Genomic DNA, 27922 nt, shown 5'->3' with positions numbered 1-27922 from the left:
GTCTGCCAATTTTTTTGTTTTGTTATAGGAGAGCGACCATTTCCTTGCACTTGGCCAGACTGCACAAAGAAGTTTGCCCGCTCCGATGAGCTTGCTCGCCACTACCGCACCCATACAGGAGAAAAGAAGTTTCCATGTCCACTCTGTGTGAAACGTTTCATGCGTAGTGACCACCTGATGAAGCATGCCCGGCGACACCCTGATTTTAAGCCAAGCATGATCAAGCGGCCAGGCTTTCGAAGTGACTCAACCACACAGTCTGTTGCTTTCATGCCTTGTAGTCCAGCCATGAGCCCTGTGCCCAGTCCTGTGAAATTTCTGTGACAGATTGGCATTTTCTTGGAGTAGCTACGCTTCTGGGCAGGCATTGTGGAACTTAAAGGGAAAAATTCTGGTGCTTGACTACGTAGCAGTTTCTCAAGCCTTGTTTTGAAGGACAGAATTTCAAGGACTCCAGCAGCAAGACTGGCTCAAAGACTTTGTAATGTGTACTTGCCTTAGTAGCTTATGCACCACTTTTTATTCCGTTTTTAAATTATTAATCATCTGTCACTTTACTATTTTTTTTTGGAAACAGTGTATGTCTTTTTTGGCACATCAGGTAAAATGGTTAAAACATTAAAAAAAAATAATAATAATATAAAGTACAACTTACAATTTGCTGTGGAATATTTCAGAGTAATCATAGGACATGCTTGATGAAGCATTGAGTGTGACTGAATCACTGAGTGATGCAATCAGTCGAGGGTCATCTCTCGGAGTGATGCCTGTTTTCAGAGTATGGTTTAGATACTTACTGGGACAAAGTCTTAGTCCTGACTACAGGGTTTACGTTTGTTTAAAAAAGTAATGAAAATAAAAAAAAAAAAAAAGCAGTTATTTTATTTTTCATAACAAAGGGATGAGAACACCGTAGGTTGGAGAGAAATGCCTACTACAGCTGCATTCTGCAAGCCTGGATCTGTTCTACCTGTTTTCTTTTAACAGTTGCTTCTCTTTATTTGAGATAGTAGCATCATATTGACGCTTACTGTGAAAAGCATATTTATTCTCCTGTTAGAGATGTGTGTAGGGTTGGAGGTTTAAATACAAACCATATGGCGGCAGTATAGACATTTTGAAATCTGTATGATCAGTAGTCCATTTTCATTGAAGCTGAAAGTGTGTGCTTTTTCTTCCCCAGGAGAGATTTCATATCCAAGATCTAGGGCTTTAGTAACTACTGCATGTGATATATAGATAATTAGCTCAGAGGGGGAACCAATCAGAAGCACCTTGGTAACTGCTTCTGTCCCTGACAAGAACACTGGAATGGCAGGATGGTAGGCTGTGACTTCCACTCCAGTAAACCATTATGGCTCATTCATTATTACTGCAGAACAGCATCATATTTTATGACGGCAATGGCACTGCATCTCAGGATTGCAGAAGCTTCATTTGAATTTTACAGACTAAGTATCCCTTAGTAAATGCTGGGATGAGTATGTAGAATTATTTGTTGTATTTTTTCCTGTAAACTGTTGTTTCTGGGATATATTTAAACTGAGAAAGGAGCATCAGCCTGCCAGCACTCATAGTAGGAGTGTCAGTATTTCCTGTACTAATTTACTTTAGCAGCTTTCTCTGGTAAGCCTATGTGTTTTGTTGTCTGTTATCAAACACACACTTTCAAAACTCCTTCATTAAGGAAGTAAGAGATTGTGCACTGGATTGTACAGTGTGGTAGGGTGGGGGGTTCCAACCACTGCTGACACCCTACATCCTTCCCTACCTTATGTCTGTAATAAGTCAACTGGAATATTGTTTGTGTCCCGTAATCTTAATTTCTCCTTGTGTGAGTGTGTTTACTGTTTTTACTTGTACCATACTAAGCTCAGTACCAACATGCAGCTTGTTAATTGATAGCCATTTAAAGTAAACAAACAGAACAGCCATGGTGGCTAACTTTACACTTGTGTCTGAATTTACATTACATGCATGTGTGTGTATATGTATATGTATATATATGTATATGTATGTGTGTGTGTGTGTATGTAATATATATGACTCTACTTCTAATAATCGAAAGACCACTTACCCGAAGACAACTTTACTGAGACAACACCAAACTGTTAATTTATGGAATGATCACAATACCGAATTTTTTAACGGGGTAAGTGTGCACTTGGCCAACATGGGGAAATTTGCCCTTTTCCCCACTGGAGTGTGATCCTGGAGTTGGTATATTTAGTTGGGGGGGTCAGCCCCCCTACCTGCATGGGTTTGACATATTGCAGTGTGTTTTTTCTTTCAGTGTTGCCAAGTGCATACTTACCCTGTTAAAAAATTCAGTAGTGTGATCATTTGATAAATTAACAATTCGGTGGTATTGTCTTGGTAAAGTTGGGTAAGTGGTGTTTCGATTATTAGAAGCAGACCCATCTGTATTAATATGTATGTATATATAAGTTAAAGAAAGGTAAGCAGCCTTAAGTATGTCTTAGATCAGAACAATCATTAAAGTAATTGTTATAAATGATCCACAGTTTACCTAAACCTGAACTGCACATAAATGAAAAAGAAGGCCAGCAATCAAATAAGTCGACTGTCACAGTTAAATAAATATAAGCATATTTATTTTTCCTGGGAGGGTTGGGCAAGCCTTCTGCATCTCAATATCATACCCTTAAGGGTAATGGGAAGCTTCCTTGTTCCCACAGTTCTGTAATCTTACTGAAAACACTGGCTGTTTTTCCCATTTATTTTAATCCACATCAGTGTAACGCACCTAATTTTTTAGCAGTGGTCTTGAGCATTTTTTTAACTTTGGCTTTCTCTGTAGGTTTTATATTGGATACCGATTATACTTTTTGATGATTTGTTTTGTATTTTGAACTGTAGGGGATGATCACCCTTGAAGAATAAAATAAAGAATAAACCTGTTGATTAGTCAGGCCTAACTGAAAGTTAGGTGTCTCAGGTTAATTCAGGGTAACGCGGAAGAAAATTGTTTATTCTATTGGTATAAAACATTGCCCACCAGTGTATGCAGAAATTAAAAATCAAGTGGAAATAGTAGATCTTTTTTATCCACATTCCTAAAAGACCCATGATATGGAGATCAGGTCATTCCTTAGGTAAACAAAGTAATTGGTCAGGATTAGCATCACTTAAGGGTAAGAAGCAAAGGATGGCAAAAGTGCTACATTTATATCCTGCTGTTCCATTTCCTACCTACAAGTGAACCTTTGGATAGAGTGTTTTTTTTCTTTGTAGTCTGGTTATATTTTTACATAGAAATCTTTTGTGAAATAACTTGCTTTATTTCTCATTTCTTTTTCAGCTTCACAGTCCACATGCATGGTGCATGTCTAATCTCTGCTGATGGCCAATTTTCTATTAATGTAGCTTTTTAATATCTGTTTATAAATGTCAACAGATACATTTTTTTATCTTTCTTTCACATCAACAGAACAACTTCATCTTAATTTTCTTTAATGTATTGTGTCTTGCACTGTTTGTAATGCAGCAGGTAGCACACGTGCCTTTGGTGTTGTAAAGTCAGAAGGCTGTGAGTTCAGTTCTCCACTCAGGTGCATGGATTAAATTCCAGTACTGACACTGCAGTGCATTATAAATCCTGTGTGTGCCATCCTTCAGATGAGACATTGAACTCATGTCCCATCTGCCTTAGTTAGTGGTAGCTCAGGTGGATGTAAAAGATCCATTGGCACTTATCGAAAAAGAGTAGGGGAAAGTCTCCAACACCCTGTCCAAATGTTCCCTAGTAGTTTAAATGCCACTTTGGGTCTTCACTGAAAAGAGGTCATTGGCCTAGAGGGATTAAGCCAATCAACAAACGATAAATAAATAAAAAGTATTATAACAGATGTAAAATAAAATACATCCTTCTGAGTTCTACGTTTCCCTTCCCTCCCACCTGTAGACACAGTGTAGCTTTTTCTCTCTTTCTCTAACCCCTTGTGTTATTTCTCCTTCCAGTGCCATGTTATGATGTCCTCTTATCAGTCTGTACTTCTCTCCCATTGACTGCTGTCTTTCCCTGCTTCCCTGATTCTACCCGTTTTAGATTTACTTTATCATTCCTTATCCTTCATTCTCGATTTGTCCACTGTGTCCATGTTTTCCATTTTCTTGCATGAACCTTTCCCTTCTTTTTTCCCTTCCCTTCTCTCTGCTTCCTCTTGTTGAGTTACTAGCGGTCTAATGTCTTCCCCTATTGATGATGGTTCTTTTTTTTCTTCTGATTGCTTTTTTCCCCATATTGTCTGCATATTATAACACTAAGCATTCTTTGTTTTCCTCTCCCATCGCTTTCACATATCCTAACATAAGTAACATTTTTGCTATTGCTCCAATTTCTGGGAATAGCTGATCGCCAGCTGCAGGATTTATACCCTGTATACTTCTAATTTATCATAACTCCAAAAGACATTCATTCAGATGCCCTTTTCTTTGTCACAACTCCAACAAAGTCCATCCAATCCTAGGAATATCCTATATCATTTTATTGGTATATAGAAATATCTATGAAGACATTTCCAAGCAAATAGTGTAAATTTACATCACATGGACACACATCTTTCTAGTTTCAGCATGTGTTCCCATTCATCTGTTTCCATCATTTCCTGAAGTTCTTTCTCCCATTTTTTCCTGTTTCTGTTTGCTTGTCTTTCTTCCCTTACAGGCTTAATTGCCCTGCTCCCAGTAATCCCCTTGTTATCCTCCCATTTGTCCTTATGGTGTCTGGTTTCTGTCTTCCATCTGCTTTTCCATTTCCTCTTTTCTTCCATCTATTTATGTTTGTGTCTTTCGGCTTTTCCCGGTTAGGGGTTGCCACAGCAGAACTCCGGTCCGCTAATGATTGGAAGTTGATTTTTACGTACCGGCTTGCCAGGCCTGACACACAACCTTCAGCGAAGGTACGCCCTTTCACGCATGTCTCCACGCAGAAGACGCTCTAGCTGAGAATCGAACCGGACAGCGTCTTACTGTGAGGTGACAACGCTACCGCAGCACCACCACCGCGGTTTTCATCTATTTATGACCTTTTGATATTCCCACTCTATTGTAGTCATTAAGCTGGAATTCCTCTCATTTCAGCCCAAGTTTTTTACACTTTCTCTTGTTAACATTTGAGGCCAGAACTTCACCCTCTTCCGTTTTTTTTTTCTGTTCCTCTCCATGTTAATTGCTTGTCTTTCCTTCTGTTGATATATACCTGTTTCTGCCATTATGTATTGAAAACGTTTGTACCGCTTTCTTCCATATCAGCTGCAGTTTCCTACTTGGTGTCATTAGTAGCATTTTTACTACATCTTCCCTCCCCTTCTAGGGTCCCATAGGTTCATAGAGTAGTACTTGGCTAACTGCCTTTGTGGGTCATTTTAAGCCTAGTGAGTTACCCCATGTGAGAATCGAACCTGCACATTGTATCTATAAGGTAAACACCTTAACCATTATGCCAACCTCCCACCCCCTCTTTGTCCCTTATTTATTTTCACTCACTCTTTAATGTTCTTCGTGTGTTTGCCACCATGCAGGCCTGTAAGATGATGTTACTCCCAGCTCTCCATCCTTTTGTTGTCTTGTTCCCAGTGCAGTCATACTGTTCCTTCTCTCCACACATATTCCACAAACATCTGCTTTATATTTTTCAAAAATCTGTTAATGGTAACCCCCCGTGAATGCTTACAGTGGATAAATAAGTTGTAGGAGTATACAGATGTGTAGCACATAGGAACTTGTTTAACTTCTTCTTTCGGCTTTTCCTGGTAGGGGTCGCCATAGCGGATCACCTGTCCGCTCATGATTGGCAGTGGAGTTTTACAGTGTTGAGTTGCCAGCCCGGCGCCCAACCTTCCACAGAAGGCACACACACACACACACACACACACACACACACACACACACACACACACCTAGGGCCAATTTAGAGTGTCCAATCCACCTACAGCATGTCTTTGGGATGTGGGAGGAAACCAGAGCACCCGGAGGAAACCCACGCGACCACAGGGAGGACATGCAGACTCCACACAGAAGGCACCCCGGCCGAGGATCGAACTGGAGAACCTCTTGCTGTGAGGTGGCAGCGCTAACCTCTGTACCACTGTGGCCGCCCAGGAACTTGTTTAAATCTCATTCCTATATTTTCCTTATGTCCTCCACCATTAGTATTGTGTTTTGCCTTTTTTTGTTGTGTTTTTGTTTAGCCTTCCAGGTAATGTCCATTCTTAAAAATGAAATGGAGTCTGTGTTGATTTCTGGTTTAAGCCATTGACTTAAAAAAATTACTCACACTCCTTTGATGCTGGAAGATCAGACGCCCCTGTGTCTCTTTCCCCATCACACACACTAAGGTTCATTTTCTGTAGTGATACTACAGTAGTTTTTGGTGGCGGCTGGGTTGCAGTTATCTAAAGTAACATTTTTTGCACTTGCTTCAGCTTGTTTGTTTGTGTTTGCATATGTGAAACCTCGCATAGCACCCATTTAAACAGTGAGTTGCTGGTGTCATGATCCAGCTTCTACCCATCTCTAAAAACACTATCTTTAATCTGATGGAGAAAAAAAGAGGACAGAGGGGCTTAAAAAATTAAATATTATGCAGTTTGTTCATCGACTGATTTCCACCTTTTAAAGTCTTGTATGCTACATCATCAAGTTTGCTGGCACGTGTACTCAGAAGTGACTTGTTACTACAGGGCTCGGTGCCTCTTCTTATCAGGTGTAGCAGCATATCACATGCCACTAGAAAAGACTGGTTGCATTATAAGTTATGTAGAAAATAATGTCTAGAACCAATTGGCCCGCAAGCCAGAGGAGAGCTCTAAGACTGCATAACCTTAAACTCAGATAATGACATATGTGCTTCATGTCTCTGTCTGTTCAAAGAAATCGGCAGCCTCTTGTTGCTCCTTGTCAAAAGCGAACAGGTTGCCTCCTTTATTAGAACCTAAAAATTAGATTGGTTCAGGTTCTGACTTTACCAGGAACTTAAGTACTAATACCGCTGAGCCCATCTTTTTTCCTTTGCTGTTCCTGTGCCAGGTTTTCTTTTAATCCATTTTTTGCAGACTTACTTCTTACACATAAATTTATTTCATCAGACTTGATGTGTCATGCTGCAATGATAAGTGATCTTTTTGATGTGATGTTAAAACCATTTCCCTTCTGGTATTCCAGGTGGAAATTAAAGATTTTGAGTTGGTTCGAGTCTAAGGGAATTTTTTCCATTCTCCGAGTCAACACCGTTACTTTGACATTAAAACATGTATGCATCACATTTGTTTTCCTAGAGCTGTATCTGTGGTGAAGAATGACCGCTAAATCTGGACTAATGAAGACTCAATGTTAGTATTCCATTAAAGATGGGGTTTAAATCTTTGTTTGCTTGAGGTTGAGTGGTCCTGTGAATACAGCTGTTACCTTTTTAATACCTTTTTTTAATAATTCTTTGCCTGACGCACACTTACCTAGCATTGTTATGACAGTCAGCCATTGTCCTCCCAGTGTAGAAGTCTAGCTTTCTTTCCAGATCAAGGCCACTGTTGTGGTGGTGGTTGGGGGAGGGGCAACCCTGTAATGGAGACTTCACTTCAGCAAGCATGGCAGTAGAAATTGGAGTGGTCCTGATATGGTGCCTTCCTTTGTGCTTGCTTTATTAGCCTTAATTCATCTGTTTATTTTGTGACTGGCAGCTATGTTATACAATGCAGCACAGATTATAGGTGCCAGTGAGCTGTTGGGTACATCTGTGCCCTTGCTGAAGTGCAGTGCATTCTTTGTCAGGTTGTACCATTGTTTCTGTGGTTACCTTATGGCCATGTGCTAGGTATTATTGAGGCTGCTTACTGTTACCATAGCCTTTTATCCTGTTTAGCCGGCATTGCATTCTCAGTCCCATCACTCTATCGTCACATTCTGTGGCTCCCAGGTATGGTAACTAAAGTGGTGGTGGCTGGGATGATGCAGTCACAGCTACAGCCTTGCCTGTTGCCATTAGGTGAACATGGATACCTGGATGAGTAAAATGCAGTAGCACTTTGTAATGTTGAAAATGATCTAGCCCCAAACTGCCTGTGTTTTACAGTACTTCTTGCAGTATGGGAACACCCATCACATACTATTTGTTAAATGTGCAGCTTTATTTACATAAATCTAAGTGAGTCTTAGCTTTCTGGTCATGTAACCTGCTCCTCTTTATACCATAAACTGACTGGCTATGTATTCACAGTTATATGACTTTGTGGCCACTGTTAAGTAATGTTTCTTTATCTGTTTTAGTTTGCCACCATCTTTTTACAACTGCCTTTACTTTCTTTAAAATACCTTTTTAAACTAGTTTTAATAGTAAAATCTATTTTTTCATAGAATTTCTTTGTTGAAGTATGTGTATTTATTTATTGGAATTGTTGTCGTTTATTAAATTCTTGATAGTGTTATGGCTACTTGGTACTGGCTTATAAACTGCCTGGAAGAAAATGCCTCCACCCATGTAAATTTTGTACCTATTTGAACACACATGGATATTGATAAATTAACATATTTCTGTTAAGGTATATAGAAGCTAGCTGAAGTAGTTATACTTTTCCTTTATTTCTTCATCATTCCTTTTTTGTGCAAGCTAGTACCTTTTGCATTTTTTAATCTATACACATAGGGTTAAAGTATACTTTCAAAGTTGTTTACATTTTCTAACATGACATAGTGTGGTAGCTGTTGCTAGTCTGTCTTCTGTCTATCCAGTAATAATTTTGTGTTAGTCATTGTCAGCCTGTTAACATTGATTTATAAATAAGAGTATTATTGTTTCTGTGGGGTGTCAGATCAATCTTTTGGGAACAGTACTTTTAGATTGAAACCCTTATACATCACTACATCTATCCCAAGCATGTTGAAATTACCATCTTTCAGTAGTACAGAACTCTCTACTTGATTACTGGTTGTAACTTGCACATGAAGTAAGAGTGGATCATTGCCAAGATGCTGTTGAGGTGCATCTTTTTTAGGTTTGAAGGGTGTAGGAAGGGGCATCATTGTTACTGTTGTACTGCCCTGACATCTTGGTTTGTAGAATTAGCTTTTCAGATTAGGAAGTGAAAGGAAAGCAAAGTATGTTTTCCCTTGTTTTTTGGCAAATGACAGTGGTTTATATCCAGCAGAGAGAGGTTTGACAAGATACTTTCAGTCGAGCACAAGTCGGCCTTCTGAAATAATTCTAAGGTTTCGTGTCATTCCTTTCATTATATTCAGTAATGCATGTTGTGGGGTGTGTGTGTGTGTGTGTGTGTGTGTGTGTGTGTGTGTGTGTGTGTGTGTGTGTGTGTGTGTGTGTGTGTGTGTTTGTACTATTTAGATTTTGAAGTTGCATTCGTACTAGAACTGTGTGGTCATTTCCAGTCTGTCAGAATTATCCACTTTGTTAATTGATTGGTAGCTCTCATAACCCATCCCTCCCGAATTGAAAGCTTCTAATTTATTTTGCAAAGTCTGCACTAACATTAAATAGCACTGGTAGGATACTGAGGCTTGGGGTGCATCACTTGGCCATACTCTGTTGTATTTATTGACTAGTTTCTAGCTTGTTTAACTTGCTGATCTCATTACATTTTCATTTGCTTTGTAATGTGCAGAGGCAGGCTACCTGCAACTCCTCAGTTGAGGACTTCTTGATCTTGTTGATGTTAATAAGCTCCACTCCAACATTTTTGTGGTTCATTTCAGTCTACTTGCCTTTCTGTTTTACTTCTATTACGTTTTGCCACTTCTAAAGCATAGATGACCTCTCTCTTCTGTTTATCTTCCATTTATTTTGTATCTGTTGTAGACTCCTGAAATGAGTCTTCTGATTAGTTCTGATACATGCTGTCCTTCAGGACTGTAATTGTTGTGGCGACTCTAAAACACAGATCGTTCCACCATCAACACCATTCTTTTTTGCTGTTTCTGCTAGTAATCTTTCTTCTAGTGAGTAACCAGAAAAACTTCCTTCTTTCATTTAATGCTTGCTGTACAGGTATGTCTGTCTGAATTGTCTGTTCATTTTGCAAGCCAGAGGATTCTCTTATTTGTATTCAGTCTGTATGCCTGTTTTTGTTTCATGTTTCTTATCTTTTAGAGTAGCTATCTTGGTCAGGTGCAAACCTGTAAGATATTACTATATTTGTGGTGTTAACCTGCAATTAATTCTTAACCGCAGTTTTCATTATAAAAGTTTCATACCAGTGATTGGGGGGGAAGTGGGAAGTGCATCTCCCTACGGCTTTCAGTTCCTCCAGTTACTGCCACACTTTCAGATTCAGGGATGTCATCATGTACACAAAAATATGCAAACAAGTTGACTGCTTTGTGCAGTACATACAAAGCACAGTGACTATGAAATATGAATTGCAGTCCGTGGCTTCTGCAAGAGGTTGTGTACAGTAGTAGAAGAAAGATGCTGAGTAGAGCAGTAAAGAACTCTAGAATCAATGTTGCTACAGAACTAGTACTTGTTTGTAGTATAGTAAAATGCATGTGTTAGTACACCCTTTATTAGAACCCCTAAACAAAAGTCTTATACTTTTCAGGGATGGCAAACATGTCAAGTACATGGGATGGTACCTAAAAAAAAATGTTGTGCAGACATTTGGTAGGTTCATAGGTAGGTACTAGGCTATCTGCCTGAGGGCATTTATAAGCCTAGCCAGAGTGTGTCAGCTTTCGCCAACCCATTGAATAATTAACTGAGCCTCTGTCAAGAAAAGCCAGTGAAGTGACCCTAGGGGTGTATTTTCTGTTACCTATCCACTCTTCAAGGTTTCTCTTGAAGAGTGTTAGTGAGGGGCTCTGCCTAATGTAGTTAGGAATTTTGTTCCAAAGCATGGGGAGTCTCTGTGACAGGACTCTATCCCTCCAGCATGTTCTGTTTATTGTTGTGGCAAGATTTAGCTCACTAGAGCGAGTGGTTCGCAGTGACTTGGATTTCTTTAGGTGGAGCATGTCCATCAATTCTGAGTTGGACATGGCTTTGTAAGTCAGGCAGAGATCACCTCTGAGTAAGCAATATGCCACTGAGTACAGCTGTCGGGCTGCATAGGACATATGTTTGAGGCCAATAATCCTCTTGTTGAGGTACTTTTGTGGTCTTTCCAGCTGTTGGAAGCGTCTTGTGAGGTACATCCCAAATGGGGCATTGTACTCTATGATGGGTCTGATGAGTGACGAGTAGAGGGGCACTGTAACCTCTTTATTTCTAGATGCGAACCCTTTAGTAATTAGATGGGCTACATAAAAGGATTTCCTGACTACTTTGGCAATATGATTGTCAAAGGAGAGATTACTATCTACCTGGGTCCCCAGATCTCTTATTATCTCTTCTGTATTAAGGGGGCTGCCACCTATGTGGTAATTCATGGGTGTTTTTGTTTTTCCCAAACGGGATAACTATGCATTTTTTGGCATTTAGCTTGAGACCATGACTTTGACACCAGGTGTCCGTCTCAGTAAGGTTCTTTTGGAGAATGTCCGTGTCAGCCAGAGAGTCCATTATGGCTCCCAGTTTGCAGTCATTGGCTAACTTGGTTAGCCATAGTCCTCCTGTGGTTGCCTGTACTTCTGAGAAGTATATGCCGAACAGTAGGGTCCCAGGACCGAGCCTTGTGGGACATCAGTTGTGACTGGTTTAGAATCGGACCTGGAGCCCGCTATTCTTACCGTGTGAGTTCTGTCTGTAAGCCAGTTGGCAACCCATCTCGTGACGTAGGGGTTTATGTTCAGACTGGTGAGTTTTTCTATAATTCCCAAGTGGGGAATGGTGTCAAAAGCCTTGGCGAGGTCAAGGTAGGCTGTGTGAACCACCTTCCCCTCATCTATGGCCTTGATGACCGTCTTGAAGTCAACCAGGTTTAGTAGGCATGAGCTGCCCTTAACAAAGCCATCTGGGTCGGGTCAAGTGTTTGGAGGTTCCTAGTGTCTTTGTTAATGAGTACCATGATGATGAGTTCCATAGCCTTACAGACCAGGCTAGTCAGGCTATGGAGCGATAGTTACCAGGGTCAGTTGTGGCCCCTCCTTTGTGGAGCGGAATAACTGTTGCTGTGCGCCATTCTATGGGCATGTAACCTGTGGAGAGGCGAGGTTGAACGGTGTGTTTAGGTGGGGGGTTAGTTCATTCTGCAGTTCGCGCAAGACACAGCCTGGGACACCATCTGGCCCCATTGACTCTGTGCTTTTGGCTTTTGAAAGGGCTGTTTTCACCTGTGCGTCTGTGATTTCCGGGACTCTACACTTTTCCGGTGTGGGCCCTTTTGGGGGTGAGGGGGGGGGTGAAGTTTGCACTGAATCTATCTGCCAGGATGTTGGCAATATCAGTAGGTTCAGTATATTTTGTGCTATTTTGCACTAGCTCAGAGCATATGTGCGAGTTGCCACTTAGATTCTTGACATAGCTAAAGAAGGCTTTGTGGTTATCTTTCGAATCCTTGGCTATTTTTCTTTCTAAGTTAGATACTGATCAGGGATGTCTTTCCTTCTTGGGATTTGCTTTTTTTTCTGACCTAGTTTCCTCCTTCTGTTGTATAGCCTGTTTATGGCAGGAGTCCACCAGACCGGTTTCCTTCTCTTAGAGGAGTGAGTCTTGGTTTTGCTAGGGATGGCACGATCCATGCATCCTTGTAGGTGCTCATAGAGTGCATTTGTAAAGGTTCCTGCATCTTGGACACTGTTATCCTTTAGCGTGGGGGGCTGTGAAACTTACCACCTCTGGCTTAAGTAAGGTGAAGTTTGCTATAGAAAAGTTTTTCAATGTGGTTTCCTTGGTTGGGGGGTGGTGGTGTGGTGTGGATATCCAGAGTGATTAGTTTATGGTCTGATCTAACCAGTGATGGGTTGACCTCCGGTGCAGAACACTTGTCGCCCATGTTGGTGATGACCAGGTCCAGTATGTTTTCACCTCTGGTAGGGGAGTTTACCAGCTGATCAAGGGCATTTGAGTTGATAAATTCCAGGATGCGCTGGACCTGGGAGTTTGTACTTGAGTAGTTTTCCCATTTAACGGTAGGGTAACTGAAATCGCCCAATATCAGGGTGTTCGGTAGGACCTTCATGTTTTCCAGTGTCTCCAGAAAGGCGGAGTGGTGGTCCTGGGTCATGGAGGGTGATCTGTAGCAGGCCACAATTTGCATTGCAGATTTGCCTGATGTTAGTTGCACATGGATGATCTCGGAGGTATCATGCTGCGCCACTAACTTGGAGGTGTAGGTATCCTTGATGAATATGGATACACCCCCTCCTTTTGTGTTTCGGTCCATGTTCTGTGGTCGAAATGTGTGGTATGAGTTGTAGCCCGATAGTGCTGGGGTGCTCTGTGGAGCCTTGAACCAGGTTTCAGTTACTGCAGAGATGTCGACGTTCTCCATACTGAGGAGTGCTTCGAGCGCGTGCGTTTTGAGATTAAAACTCGTGGCGTTGAGTAGCATAACCCTCATTTTTTTATTTGTGTTTACGGAGGTGGGTTTGACTTTTGAGCCTTGCCTAAAAAAGGCACTATGGGGGCAGCAAGAGCCTTGGCTAGTATTCAAAAGCCTAGGGGTGACAGGTGCAAGCCGTCTCTTGCGAAGCAATGAGGCTTGTCGAGCATGTCGTCCCAGGCTGACAGACACTGGATCCCCTTTGAATGACACCAGAAGCTTAGCCAATTGTTGAGATTGATATTTTTTTCTTTATACTGCAGTATCATTCTTGGTGAGGGCAGGATGCTACTCAGGGTCAGGGTTATAACCGCCTGGGGCTACATGATCAGAGAGCTCTTCCATGTCTCTTTTCATGTAGTCCAGGGAGGTACGTCTTGGGTCATTCACACCAACATGAACAATGGCAAAGTCGTATTTGTACTTGTTCTGGAGTGACCTGAGTGCTTGTGTTATGTGGGGGATTCTGGCTCCCGACAGGCAGCTAACAGTAACCTTCTCCTTGTCCAGCCTAGTGAGTGGGACTATAGAGTCGACTATTACTAGTGTGTTAGGTATGTTATTTCCCCTTAAGGGCTGTGATTGTGCAGCACACTGATTTTGTGTTTTATGTGTTGTCTGGTTTGTGACGGGAGGTGCAGGTTTTTTGGGTGTCTGCTTTGGAGGTCTCTGATGCTTTTGCAGGTTTTTATTTAGAGCCTCTGAGTATGATTTTTGTGTGTTTATGTGTATTTTTCGGTTCATAGATTAATACTAGTCTGTTGATCTAGCTACATCATTTGTAACCTAGACACCACAAATTCCACTGCTTACTCCCCATCTCCATGGGAGATGGTGAGGGCCAGTTGTGGGGTGAATTTAAGAACACTCATACAATTATCTTGGTTGTGTTTGAAGAGGGTTGGCAGCTGCTTTACATGATATAAAGGAGAAGTCACTTCCTTAGGTGATCTGTTCCACCAACAGGTTCTGTTTATCTTGTGGTAGAGGTTTAGAGCTTTTGAGTTCGTAGTGTTGCAAGCCTTGCAAATGTGTAGGAGGCCCCACAGGACTGGTTCATTTGAGGTCTTGTCAACAAGGCAGAGCTCACCCCTTAGAAGTCTGAGATGGAGAAGAGGGATAGTGCTTTAAGGTGCTCTGTGTAACTACTGAAAGTCATGTACTTGATCCCCTTGATGAAGAAAGGTTAGGATTTTTCAAGTTAGATTATGCATTTGGACAGAAGATTTCATTGTCTACGCAGGTGCCCAGGTCATCAATGACCATTTCAGATTTGTGTGGAGTGTTTTTGTGGTATGTGCATGGGTGCTTGTAGAATTTAGCTTATGTAGTGCCCAGTGTAGTTCCCGAGTCTGGATCTGGCACCCCTCAATTCTAAGCTGTGGGAGAAAAAAATAAAAATGTCCTCCGTCCAAGTTGAGGACCAAAAAAAAAAAAAAAAGTACGGCTTTGAAATTATACAAACTGCTTGCTACAATTAGCAGGTCTTCAGACATAACTACAGATAAGAGTATCTGCATTCATTTTTGAATGGCAGTACTGCAGTGCTGCTCCATAGGTAGCTATCATGCCACTAACACCTTTTGCCAAGGGCATCTACCCCTTCACCTTGCCATAACTACACATTTGGGTGCTCATATTACCCAAAAGACCTAGTACTGTACATCTGAGATGCTTCAGAATGATGATCTGATTGTCACAGCAGTAGACATCTCCCTGAAGGTCCGTAAGAGGTCAGCTACTTGGCAAAAGTAATGTTTTGACATGTTTAAGAGATCATTAAAATAGTTTTAGTTTGGCGGATTTTTGAAGTGGCATTTAGTATGAACATCTAAGGCCAGTACACTCTCATATGAAAAGGAAACACTTCTGACAAAAGGTGAGGGGGTGTTTAATGTTTCAGAAATTTGGTGTGGTAAAGAGAGAGCTGTTAATTTTGTTGTCTCTGTTAAACTGCAACCCTTAGTGCCAAGGAGAGTGTTATTTTAAATTGACTTCAGAAGGAGATAGCATAGGAACAGATCTAAAGATCTGATGCTTCTCTGCATTCTGAGTTTATGGAAAGAGTGAAAAAATAAACCAGCAACTAGGCTATTTCCTCTGGGTCAGAACAGTGGCTAACTACCTCATATTCTCTTTCAACTTTCAGTGGTGTAAGTGAGCCTTGTTAATTAGAGATGCTGTTTTGTTTATAGATTATTAAAGGGTTAGAAGAAAATCAGCCCAGGGAGAGAAATTAAGGGATCATGTTATAAAATGTATTCTCCATGATCATACTCGTTGCGTTTGTGTTGTAATAGAGAGGGAAACAAAAGAAATCACCTCAAGCTGTAATTGTTAAACATGCAGCTATTTCTCCATGTTTCATTTTTATCATGTTTATTTATGAATTCATCGTACTCTGTGGAATGGCTCACGTTTCATTTTCATAAAATGTTTGGCCATAGTTAACTGTGGTACCTCCACCCCCGGACCCACAAACTCCAGACAAGCCTCTACATGATTGGTTTAGGGAATGATTGGGAATTTATGTTTAGGGACCAATTGAGAGTTGAGAGTTAGGTGGGGGGACTTTAGGTTTAGGGAGCAATCGGGACATTATAGTTAGGATGGGGGTACTGATAGGGCTTCTTTGTCTAGTGTGTTAAGGTAGGTGTTGGGGGGGGGGTACAAGGAACAACAGGCCAAATGTTTCACTTGTGTTGAGCGGCATTTGTTTTTTAATGAAACCATTGTAATGGGGACAACAGTTTTTTTTGTTTTGTTTTGTTTTTTACCATTAGTCAACCGTGATTTAAAGCTAAATTTTCTGTAATGTCGCACATGTTGCAGGTAAATTTTTTTTTTTCTTTTATCACAAGTTTCTGCAAAGCATATCCTTATGATTAACTGGGTAGGAGCAAAGCTTAAACAGACTTAAGGAGCCAGTAAGTATGAACCACCCTAATGCAAAAGCTGCTTGGAAAATGAGACGTGTGCATTGACTTACGTTAATGTAGCCCGTGACTGGACTGAGAGCAGTATGCTGCACACATGAAGGTGTTATTTCCTGAGTCATTACTGGCCGTCTTAGAACAGTACAAGAAGTTCTCAAGCAGATACAACACTACAGCCGTACTACTGATAAATAGACCAGGCTTAATCGTATTGTGAGGGTGCTGCTTGCACAACTGAATGTGACTATGTTATTTTAGCATTTACAGATGTGTGCATGCTAAACTTGTTATCCCAAGTTGAAATATTCCCTCAAAAGTAGAGTAGCATATGTTTCTGCTGAGTAAACTGGTTGCTGTGGGATTGTCTGGAGTGAGATAGATGCTAAGCGGTAGTAGCAATTACTAAACCAGTGCCTTCTGCTATTGACAGTAAATTGCTTCAGTATACAGTGTTTTCTTAAAGAATAACATACTTTTTTTGTCTATGGATAACTTGTGGGTAATAGCACATTTTCTTTTGCTGGAATTTCGAATACAAAGCAGAAAACAATTGTCCTGTTGTACATTTATTGCATATTCTGTATTTTTAAACTGTATCATTCGAAGTATTAACATACCTCTCAACCTCTTAGAATAAAAAATCTGGACAAAGCCATAAATAATGGGGGGGACAAAGTCCCAAAAATAGGGACACTTTTTAAATATTGCTCTTGCAAACTTAGAAAGTTGATTGAATAACTGGTTTTGCATTAGCATGAATTTTCTGAAGGGTATGAAGTCTGAAATGCAAATGTCTGCCATTATTTTCTGACTTCACCCCTCAATAATCTGCTAATGATTTGCCAGAAAACCACAATTTTCTGAGAAACAGACCAAAAATATGAGACAAAAATCTGGACATTCTAGGAAAATGAGTACAGTTGAGAGGTATGTGCATTAGTTTTTCTTACAGTATTGGGCTCTCTTGAAGTTGATCACTAACAATAAAGGGTAGTATGATTTCTTAACTCTTGAGGTACTGCATCTGTGCAGTGCTCTTTATTAAAGGGCCAGTTTATCAGACCCCCTAACAGAAGTGTAGTGTGCCATTCTGTTTTGCATCAGGAATAAATCTGCAGAGCGTTGCAGACTCAGGTTGTTTTTTGTGTCATCTTTTTGTTGCTTTGTTTTGGTCAAAAATGTTTTAAATTAACATTTGTGTATCTGTGCTACGAGTTTGCTGCAGGCAGCTGCTCTGTGACACATTAAGATACTTGTTTTTGTGGAGAAGTTTGGGAGTTGGCAGTGTTGTTCATATGGTAATTTCTGCCTCATATTTATTCTGAAGGTTCTCAGATATTTCAATAACACCCGATTGTTATGGTGAAGTAGGCAACTGAACAAATACTTATGCCTAATTTTATTTTTATCCATTCATGATTTGCCACCCTCCCCTTCGTTATGTTTGCATAATGCTTTTTTTAGAGCTTTTCCTTTTCAACCCAAAACCCATTTCCTGTTAAATTATAGTGTATCATCATCCACCATGATTTTTCTATAATGATACCAACTTCAGTTTTCAAAAGCTGACGTTAATGACAATTGGAATTTTCTGAGATCACATTTATTTAAGCTGTAATCAAATTTGGAGGGAACACAATGTAGATATTGCATTTTCTGTTTTTTATATGGGTAGGATACTAAAGGTGACACTTTAATGCATTTCAAAACACATCTGAGATTAAAACTGAGTCGGTAGACTATAATGTTGAGAGTGGACCATGGTATGGAGATTAATTTACATTTCAGAATAAGATTTTGGGGGAGGGGGGTGTTAAGAAAAAGTTTTCATTTATGGCCTGTCTTCTTTGGTATGAAAAGAAAGGAGGAGCTCAAATTTTAAGACTGTGGTTCAAAGAAAACGACTGCTGCTGTTTAAAAAGGCACTGACATCAGCAGCAAGTTTTACTTAAATCATTGTGTGTTTGTTACTACAGCTGCCTGCAACAGACTGGATAGTTTGTTCTGCTGTCAGATTTTCAGACCTTGTACCTAATGCTTAGTTGCTTCAGGTTGCTTTACATTTCAGTCACCTTAACTCTCCTGTGGCCTGTGCTATATTTTCTACCACTGACCCACTAGTGAACCCACATGTCATTGATGGAACTTTTTTTCTTGAAACATGTCATGATTATTCTGCTGTTAAGCTGTGTAGATCATGACTCCATATATCCACATTTTGTTAAAGAAACTATCATGATCCAAGCTATATGAGTAGGTTTACGCAGGAATGGCATGGTTTAAATTCAAACTACTTTTTTTACTATGCTGCTGTTTACACATTATGTTGGCAAGGGACCATAATCTATCTTTGTTTTTGAATGTAAAGCTTCTAAAGTTAGTGTTGCACTGATCAGAGTGATAGCTAATTACCTGGAAGCTTTGCTTTCATATCCCATATTGACATTTGAAATGTTTTCTACTTTATAGAACTCAGGGGGATTTGCTGGCATACAGGGTGTGCTTTGAAAGATTTTGTTGCTGTTTTCCTTTTTATGACACTATTATTCTGCACGTTGTGCATTGTAGAAAAGGAGAAGTAGAAGGGAAAGGGTTCCCACACCTCTGTAAGAAGTTACTTTCACTGTACCGCAGTGGTGGTGCTGCGGTAGCGTTGTCGCCTCACAGTAAGACGCTGTCCAGTTCGATTCTCAGCTAAAGCGTCTTCTGCGTGGAGACATGCGTGAATGGGGCGTACCTTCGTTGAAGGTTGTGCGTCAGGGCTGGTAACTCTGCAAGTAAAAATCAACTACCAATCATTAGCGGACCGGAGTTCCGCTGTGGCGACCCCTAACCGGGAAAAGGCGAAAGACACAAACAATCTGCTCAACTGTAATTGTAATGGGATTACTTTGATCCATAGGCTTTTTCCAGCTACAAATCCCAGAAGCCATTGCAATTGACATCAGCCCAGTAGTTTGTAGCAGGGGATTCAGTAGCTGCCAGGGCATATGAGGAAACCTACTGTATCTCAGCACCTGAACTGTCTTACAGGAATAATGATAAGTCATGGTAATATCCATGCTGTTTTTGGCCTCTTACTAATAGCAGGACAGACTTTCATGGGGGAATCTGATTTTCAATAATATCATCTCAGGGAGGTCCACATTGATTTAAGTTATCCTAGGATGGGACAGTGAAAGAGTGTACTTTTAAGCCAGCATTTGCCCGTTTTATACCATTTTCTGGGGTGTAGTTGTGTGGTGCTGCCTCTGCTAGGTACTCAAGAGTACCAGTCCCCTGTCCCAGCCTCGTAGTGAAATAAAGGCCTTCTTTAAGTATTCCCCTTCTGTGGTAATTTCTCTTCACAGATGTTCATTCTCAGACTCTGATTGCCTACTTTGCACATAGAAGTTTAGTTGGTGGGCTGACGGGAAGCGTTACTTAACCCCTGCGAAAAGCACTGCCACAAAATATTTGTTCTAAGCACATAAAATATTAACATGCCAAGCAAAAGGTACATTTTCCAGTGCTGTCATGTATAAACAATAGTAGGGGATTATGGGATCTGCAGTAAACAATGTCCTGTGACTGGTAAAATAAAGCCGATGGCAGTCTTGGATAAGCTACTTCCAGAAAGGATCCCTTTTATTTTGTTTGGCCCTTGTGTGTGTCCTGGTTACTTTTTGTAGAAAAGTGAGTAGGGAATCCCAGTTTATTTAGCATGTTTGCACAGCTCACATAGTCATACCTCCTTTGTGAAACTGTACGGGTCATTTTAATCAACTGTCTGCTATCTATTCACAGTAGACTGTTCAGCTAGCTATTTACAGTGTATGCTCCAGTACCACGTTATACTGGATGCACCATAGCACCACATATTTATAGAGCTGTTTTTAAAGAAAACAATGTCAATATTTGTTCTTTTTTTAAGAATGAATTTTTTATTATATATATTCAGTGTACTGTTGGAAGGACATTCCTTTGCTTACTGCAAGATATGGAAATTTATGGAAAGCAATCAAAAGGTTTGCATGTTTTACTTTTGTGTATAACAGAAACGGATTAAATAACTTTTTAAGCTCTATGCCTTGTGTTTTATTTATGTATGTGGCGGAAATGTGTTGTAGGTCAGTATTTTTTATTAAATTTCTCCGAAATAAGCTGCTTCTAGTGTGGCTGGGTGCTGAGCATGTGGAGTTCCCCATCTCTGTTTGATGGTAATTTGCTTCTATGAGTAAGTGTTTTCTGGTTATCAAGTACTGTCTTTCTGTTCGAATGAAACCCTTTCTTTCAGTTTACCAGCTACCTTACTTTGGCCATGATTCTGTGCTTACCTGCTTCATTCTAGGTTTTTTACGTATTTGCTGGTAGTTAAACATTGTTGTCAGGTATATGGCACCATCACATGAATCTTTGTCATGGCTTTCATTTGTGATACTTAAGCTATGTGCAGGCTGTACAGCACATACATATACTTCAGAACCACTTTCAGCTGCAGCTGGTATGGAGGATGTTCTTCATGGGGAACACTATTGCAGTCATCACTGTAAGGGTCTGTGCCATTGGCTGCATCTGATATTTGGCCTGACTTTCAGAGGTGAGCAACCTCCCTCTATTCAGTCTGTTATCACCTTACCTTACTTTCCTTGTATATAAGTGGTAGGTAGTGTCCATTGACATCATCTTTTAACTTCTTTCTTGCTCTGTTACATGATCTGTTACATGTTTGTTGCAAAAAAGGGAATGATAATCTTGACACTGGTCCAGGTCTACGATTAAAATGTATTGAGCAGATGTTCATTGTGCATACAGCTGCAGTAATCACATATGGGTTCTCTGCCGTTAGGCGGTCCCTCGGTCGGCCGAATTCCAAAGTCTTGGTCCGGCGTCGGTTGTTGTTGCTTTCTTTCCTGACGTCAGAGCGACAGGGGTATATAAGACACAGCCGATGCCATATTCTTCAGTCTTTTTTGCCGCACGGTGCCCGAAGCAGAAGCAGTTCGCAAGTGCCGGTCGGCCAGCTCCTGAATTTACGAAAAATTGGAAACCGAAGTCTTCTTTAAAGCTAAGTACCCCGTTGGGGAAACTTTTCTTGCCTCAGACCGATGTCAGACAAAGTTAACAATTGTATTTCTTGTGGGAAGCAAATACCGCATAAGGATTTCCATTCCCTCTGCATACCTTGTTTAGGCCCAGACCACGACGTCTTGGGCTGTCACTTTTGTGCTACTTTCAATAAACGCACTATTAAGCGTCGGGCGGAGTTCGCCCAACATTATTTTGGTAAAGCCTTTGATTATAAAATGTCGTCAGAGACTCCGACTACCGTTTTGTCCAAAAAACGCAAGGACAAGGACCGGCACGCGAGGTCCGCGGTCTCCACTGACACCACGCCAAAACCGACTGCACGTGGTCCGGTACTCAGCGAGACGCCTTTGCAGTCCCTGACTACCGACAACACTTCTTTGGCGGTGTCTTCTGTACCCGAGACCGCAGGTGCCTCGGCCCTTACTCAGACTACAACCACCGAAGCCACTGTGAGTGTTGAGTCTCCTAATGTGGACAGGTCCACTTCCACCCAGGGTGTCTTTAGGCCCTCATCTTCCTTTTCCATTAAGGCCTTTACTAAGTCCAAATCAGCCATGCATCCCAAGAGGCCTGTTGCTCAGGGCCCATCCCCAGGCCCCATGCCTAAAAAGCAGATGCTTAAAATGGCTGAGGATTTGATTACCCTTATCAGGGGTTCCCATCCCCCTCCAGACAAGAGACCCAGAGTGGAGGAAGATTCTCCCTCTTCTGAACAGGGCTCCATTTTCTCAGAACATTCTGATGTAGAGGAACACTCATAGTCCCCTTATGAAGATTCAGGTGCAGAACAGTCCATTCCTTCTGCATCTCCCCCAGAGGATTTCTCTTTTGGGGAAACCTTGCACACCTTGAGGGAGCACTTCCATTGGGAAGGCCAAGACTTTTCTGATTCCAAGAAAAGGCTTAGGGGATTTATTTTGTTACCTCAACACAGACCGCTGGCTATACCTCCTGTCTTGGACATACTTGATGATGTTTACTCGGAGGCTTGTCTTAGTCCGGATTCCCTGCCTCCTGCTCCAGTCAAACCTGATAGGTACTACAGAGTTCCTAACTCTCACAAATTTCTTTTCAAAAGCCATAATGCTGACCCCGAAACCATTTCTCAAGGCCCCAAGGGAATGAAGGCCTGTACTGCCAAGAATCCACTTCCTTCCGAAAGAGAATCTAGATCCTTAGAAAGGTGGGGGGGAAAGGTATACACCTCGGCCACCCTAGCCATGAGGGCCTTAAATTGTCAGTACCATATGCTTAAATACCAGCAGTTTCTGTTATCTCAATTAAGAAATAAAATGTCTCAACCTGAACAACCAGATTTGAAGGAATTGCAGGATATGATACATAGTGCAGAACAAGTGGGTAAACACACCTTACAATGTGGCTATGATGCCTTAGAGGCCTCAAGTAGAGCTGTTGTTACAGGCTCAGTCATTCGTAGACATGCTTGGCTTAGGGAACAAAGCTTGCCTGATCATGTTAAAGCTAAACTACTAGATGCTCCTTTACAAAAGGATGTACTATTTGGTACTAATGCTGAGGAGATACTACGCAAAATGGAAGAAAAAGCTAAATCTATGCAAACTGTCAAGGCTTTTCTACAGGTACAACCACCTCGTTTTAGTAGAAATTGGCCTTCTAAAAACTGGTCCTTGCCAGCCACGGACAAGCCCCAAAGAGGTAGATACAGGCGCACAGGGGGCCGAGGTCAATCTCAAGGATCATATAGAGGCAGACAATGGCAAACTCCAGCACCAAGAGGTGGCGAAGACAGTGCACAACAATACAGAAAACAAACCCAATGACTTCCTCCTTTTCATGCCAAGCAAGTCTCAGCTGGCAGCTCCCTTGGGAGGAAAGCTGGCATTATTTACAAGAAATTGGCATATTATCACAACAGACAAATGGATCCTGGACATTATAAACAGAGGCTACAGATTTCATTTTCACGCTCTTCCAAAAATGAGAGGCATGCCAAACCTGCTACACAATCAAAGGGCAGAGGCACAAATACAATTTTCAAAACTCATGGACATGAAAGCTATTCAAGAGGTACCTACTCACGAACAAGGTCAAGGTTTTTACTCCAGACTATTTCTGGTACCAAGGAAAGGAACCGACTGGAGACCCATTTTGGACTTATCCATCCTAAATACATTTCTACTCGTACCAAAATTCAAGATGCTCACATTACAGCAGCTTCTTCCTATGCTGGGCAAGGGGTTTTGGCTGGTAACATTGGACCTCAAGGAGGCATACCTGCATGTCCCAATCAGACAAAGCTGCAGAAGATACCTCAGATTTCTTGCAGGTTCAATCCACTATCAATTCTCTGCATTGCCCTTTGGCTTATCTACTGCGCCCAGAGTATTCACGAAATGCCTGGCATCAGTAATCGCCTTCAAGGGATACAAATTTACCGTTATTTGGACGATTCCCTGATCCAAGCGGACAGCAAGCACAAAATTCTGGAACATCTGGCTTATGCAATATGGTTACTGAATTCTCTGGGATACACAATTAACAAAGAGAAATCCAGGCTAACACCATCTCAGAAAATAACTTTCCTGGGTGCCAACTTGGACACAAACACCCAGATGGCCTACCTTATGCCAGAAAAACAGGGGCAACTAACACAGTACTTCAAAATACTAGCAAATTGTACCAGGCTTACTGCAAGGAAAATCCTGCAGGCTCTGGGCTTCATGGCATCTTGCATTCTTTTAAACCCATGTGCAAAGTTGCATATGAGAAAACTTCAATGGTACCTAAAAAAACCTATGGTCTCAGCACAGCCACAATTTGGAAACAATAATACCAATAATTCCATGTTTGCAAAAGGAATTTCTATGGTGGGCCCAAGCATGTCAAACAAACACAGGTCTCCCATTCTGCAAGCCTAAAGCAAATCAAGTCATCACAACAGACGCCTCAGATTACGCCTGGGGGGCGCACATGACAGACAGGTGCATTCAGGGCAAATGGTCCCAAAAGGAAAAGCACCTTCACATCAACCAAAAACAAATGCTAGCAGTGATAAATGCAATTACAGCATTCAAGGACCTCCTGCATCCAGGACAATTATTGATAAGAACAGACAACACCACAGTAATGTGGTACATAAACAAACAAGGAGGAACACATTCATACCCCCTGTGCAGACTAGCCATGACACTTTGGAACTTGGCTCTGGAATGGCAAATCGAACTTCAAGCACAGTACTTGCCAGGTTTGGAAAACACGCTGGCAGACAGTCTAAGCAGAAATATGACAGATCCGCACGAATGGAAGTTGCATCCTCAGGTGTTTACACAGATAATAGATCTCTTCGCCTCCCACAGGAATCATCAATTGGAAAAGTTTTGTTCAAGGACCTTCCATCCAAAGGCCTGGAGAGTGGACGCCCTTTCATTCAGTTAGACAGCATGGACAGGGTACGCTTTCCCACCTTCTTCTGCCCAAGGTGCTCTTGAAAGCAAGAGCAGACAGACCGAAGATGATACTGATTGCTCCAGACTGGCCAAGACAGCACTGGTACCCACTCCTGAGGAACCTAACACATACTCCTCCCTGGCTTCTACCTCTATTGCCTCTTCTGCTGACTCAGCACAGCTACAAAACTCTTCACAGTCAGCTGAAAACACTCAATCTCGCTGCATGGAAAATTCCTTAACACCACAACAGATACTACTCCCCAAAGAGGTGCAGGACATCATTCTGGAGGCCAGAAGGCCATCAACTAGAAAGGCCTACTCCTCAAAATGGAAACGGTTTTGCTCCTGGAATGAGAAAAAAGGCCAGGATCCTAGAAAACTAAATTTGCCTCAGGTATTACAGTATCTAGCTGAGCTGCTGAACAGTGGGCTTTCATTTTCCTCCATAAAAATCCATGCCTCAGCCATTTCTGCACCGTTATTCTCTCACCCACTTTTAAGACAATTCCTCAGAGGGGCTAAGAATATAAGACCACCAAGGAAACAACCAGTGCCAGCCTGGGATCTTAATTACATTCTAGAAAAATTAACATTGCCTCTCTTTGAACCAGCTGCCTCAACAGATTTGCAATATTTGTCCTGGAAAACAGCTTTCCTTCTGGCCATTACCTCAGCTCGTAGGGTTTCGGAGCTACAAGCCCTCATGGCTGTGCAGCCCTTTCTCATCTTCCATCAGGACAGGGTTTCCCTTCGAACCAATCCGTCATTTATGCCTAAAGTGGTATCCAGGGTAGCTTTGAATCAAGCCATACACTTACCTACCTTTTACCCCAATCCTCAAAACAAAGGGGAAAGGCTGCTACATTCCTTAGACATCCATAGGCAGCTATGTTATTATTTGGACAGAACAAAGCCTTTCAGGAAATCAGAACAGCTTTTTGTGTCCTATGCTGTAGGAGCTCAAGGGAAGCCTGTTACCAAACAGACAATTTCAAAATAGATAGGCCACTGCATACGATTTTGTTACTGCTATCATGGGAAATCTGTCCCTACAGGCATTAGATCCCACTCCACCAGGGAGACAGCTTACCTCTACAGCCTTCCTCAGAGGAGTTCCTACCAAAGATATTTTGGAGGCAGCCACTTGGAGTTCTGTGCATACCTTCACAAAACACTATCACCTGCCTTTATATTCCAAAACTAGAGCAGGCTTTGCCACTGCTGTATTGCAGGGCATTCTGGCTCATCCCAGTTCCACCTAGTGCCTACCACCCTGTGCATAGCTTTGGGATTCTACCCATATGTGATTACTGCAGCTGTATGCACGATGAACATAGTACAGTTTTGTACCTACCATAAATGTAGATGTTCGAGTGCTAATACAGCTGCAGTACAGGTTTCCCTCCCTCCTTCCCCTCTTGGTAAAGGACTAGTGGCTAACACCTCCTCTTACAACCTAATTTGGGTTATCCTCCTATGGTGTATTTGCTTGCAACTACTGTTTTTTTTTATTACATTGCATTGCTTGAATATATTTTTATATATAATTTATGTATTGCCTTCCTTCTGGGGGCACCTGACATCTGGGGCAAGAAAAGACTGAAGAATATGGCGTCGGCTGTGTCTTGTATACCCCTGTCGCACTGATGTCAGGAAAGAAAGTGACAACAACCGACACCGAACCAAGACTTTGGAATTCGGCCGACCGAGGGACCGCCTGACGGCAGAGAACCCATATGTGATTACGGCAGCTGTATTAGCACTCGAACATCTACATTTATGGTAGGTACAAAACCGTACAGGATTAATTTCTTCCCTTTTCATTCTTCAGCTTTTTTTTTTTTTTTTTTTTTTTTTTTTTTTTTTTTTTTTTTTTTGAGCAGACATCTGGTAAGCGAGCTGACATATATGGAGGTTATGGGTGTTCTTGCAGATGTCAAGTTCCACTTAAAAAAGACTACCACATCCAAAGAGTATATTACATAAGTGTGCAGTACAATGTGGCTAATTTTAATATTTGCTAACGTTTGTATCATAATACTGAAAATAGAAGACCAGAAGCCCTCCAGGTGTATGTCAGATAGAGAACTGTGGCTTTGTTAGATCTGCCCATCTTATCTGCAGATTTGCATCAGCTGGAAGCAGATGTCCCTACCAAAAAGAGGCTTGGTAAGAGGAATCATGATATAAAGAAGGAAAGGAATATCCTTAAATTAACCAATTCAACAGGGACCCCTAGTTCCAAGGCAGTTTTTTTTTTTTTTTTTTTTTTTTTTTTTTTTTTGGAGGCAGTTGAGTAACTGCCAGCCCTAACACCTTTGACCTCTGAGGCCTTTGGCAGTGCCTGCTTTGGAGGTCACCAAGCGTTTAGACCTGAACACATCCCACTTTGTCAAAGACAAGGCCCAGCTTGTATCGAATGTTTGTTTCAGGTTATCTGCTGCAGAATGCCTTTTAATTATAAAGAGGTCAGAATACCAATAGTAGTCGTAAAACAGGGCATCCATACCTAGAATTTGGATCCCAAAGACATTCTTTCTTGGGCTGACAAATCTCTAGCTGCCCCCCCATTTACACCAAACCTCAATGCCTGATGCCAAAGCACCTGCCATCCCTAAACAGCTGCCTTTAGGTGTCATCCCCCCACCCCTCCCTGGGCTGACTTCCTAACAGACTTAGACTGAGTTGAAGTTGGTACTAGGTTTCTTCCAATTTTTTTGCACAGCTAAAAGCCAGATTCTGGGCAGCCATCATTGTCTGGAGCACCTCCAAGAGGAAAAGGAGGGTATCTACTGTGAGATGTTCTTGCTCTGAGGAGGAGGATGAGCTGGAATTGGATTACTGGATGGACGTCGCAGTGGTGCAGTGGTAATATTGTCGCCTCACAGCAAGAGGTTCTCCAGTTCGATTCTCGGCTGGGGTGACTTCTGTGTGAAGTCTGCATGTCCTCCCTGCATTTGTGTGGGTTTCCTCTGGGTGCTCTGGTTTCCTCCTGTGTTACAAAGATGTGTCTGGAGTGTTTCTCCCCAGGGCT

General features: G+C 41.6%; 1 protein-coding gene across 1 annotated transcript in view; it reads left to right on the top strand.

Annotated features, from left to right (window-relative positions):
- The window catches only part of LOC122787325 (Krueppel-like factor 9), a 130950-nt gene extending 126657 nt beyond the window's left edge, over positions 1–4293 (top strand). The window contains exon 2 of the mRNA XM_044053972.1: positions 29–4293. Within this exon, the coding sequence (XP_043909907.1) occupies positions 29–324 (296 nt within the window). The 3' untranslated portion in view covers positions 325–4293. The remainder of the gene's footprint in view (positions 1–28) is intronic.
- Positions 4294–27922: the final 23629 nt, after the last annotated feature.

Source organism: Protopterus annectens, chromosome 13.part0 (assembly GCF_019279795.1).
Source record: "Protopterus annectens isolate FY-2018-M chromosome 13.part0, PAN1.0, whole genome shotgun sequence".
Classification (NCBI taxonomy): Eukaryota; Metazoa; Chordata; order Ceratodontiformes; family Protopteridae; genus Protopterus; species Protopterus annectens.
The sequence above is the reverse complement of the archived record's forward strand: the minus strand, read 5'-3'. Positions and strand labels throughout refer to the sequence as shown.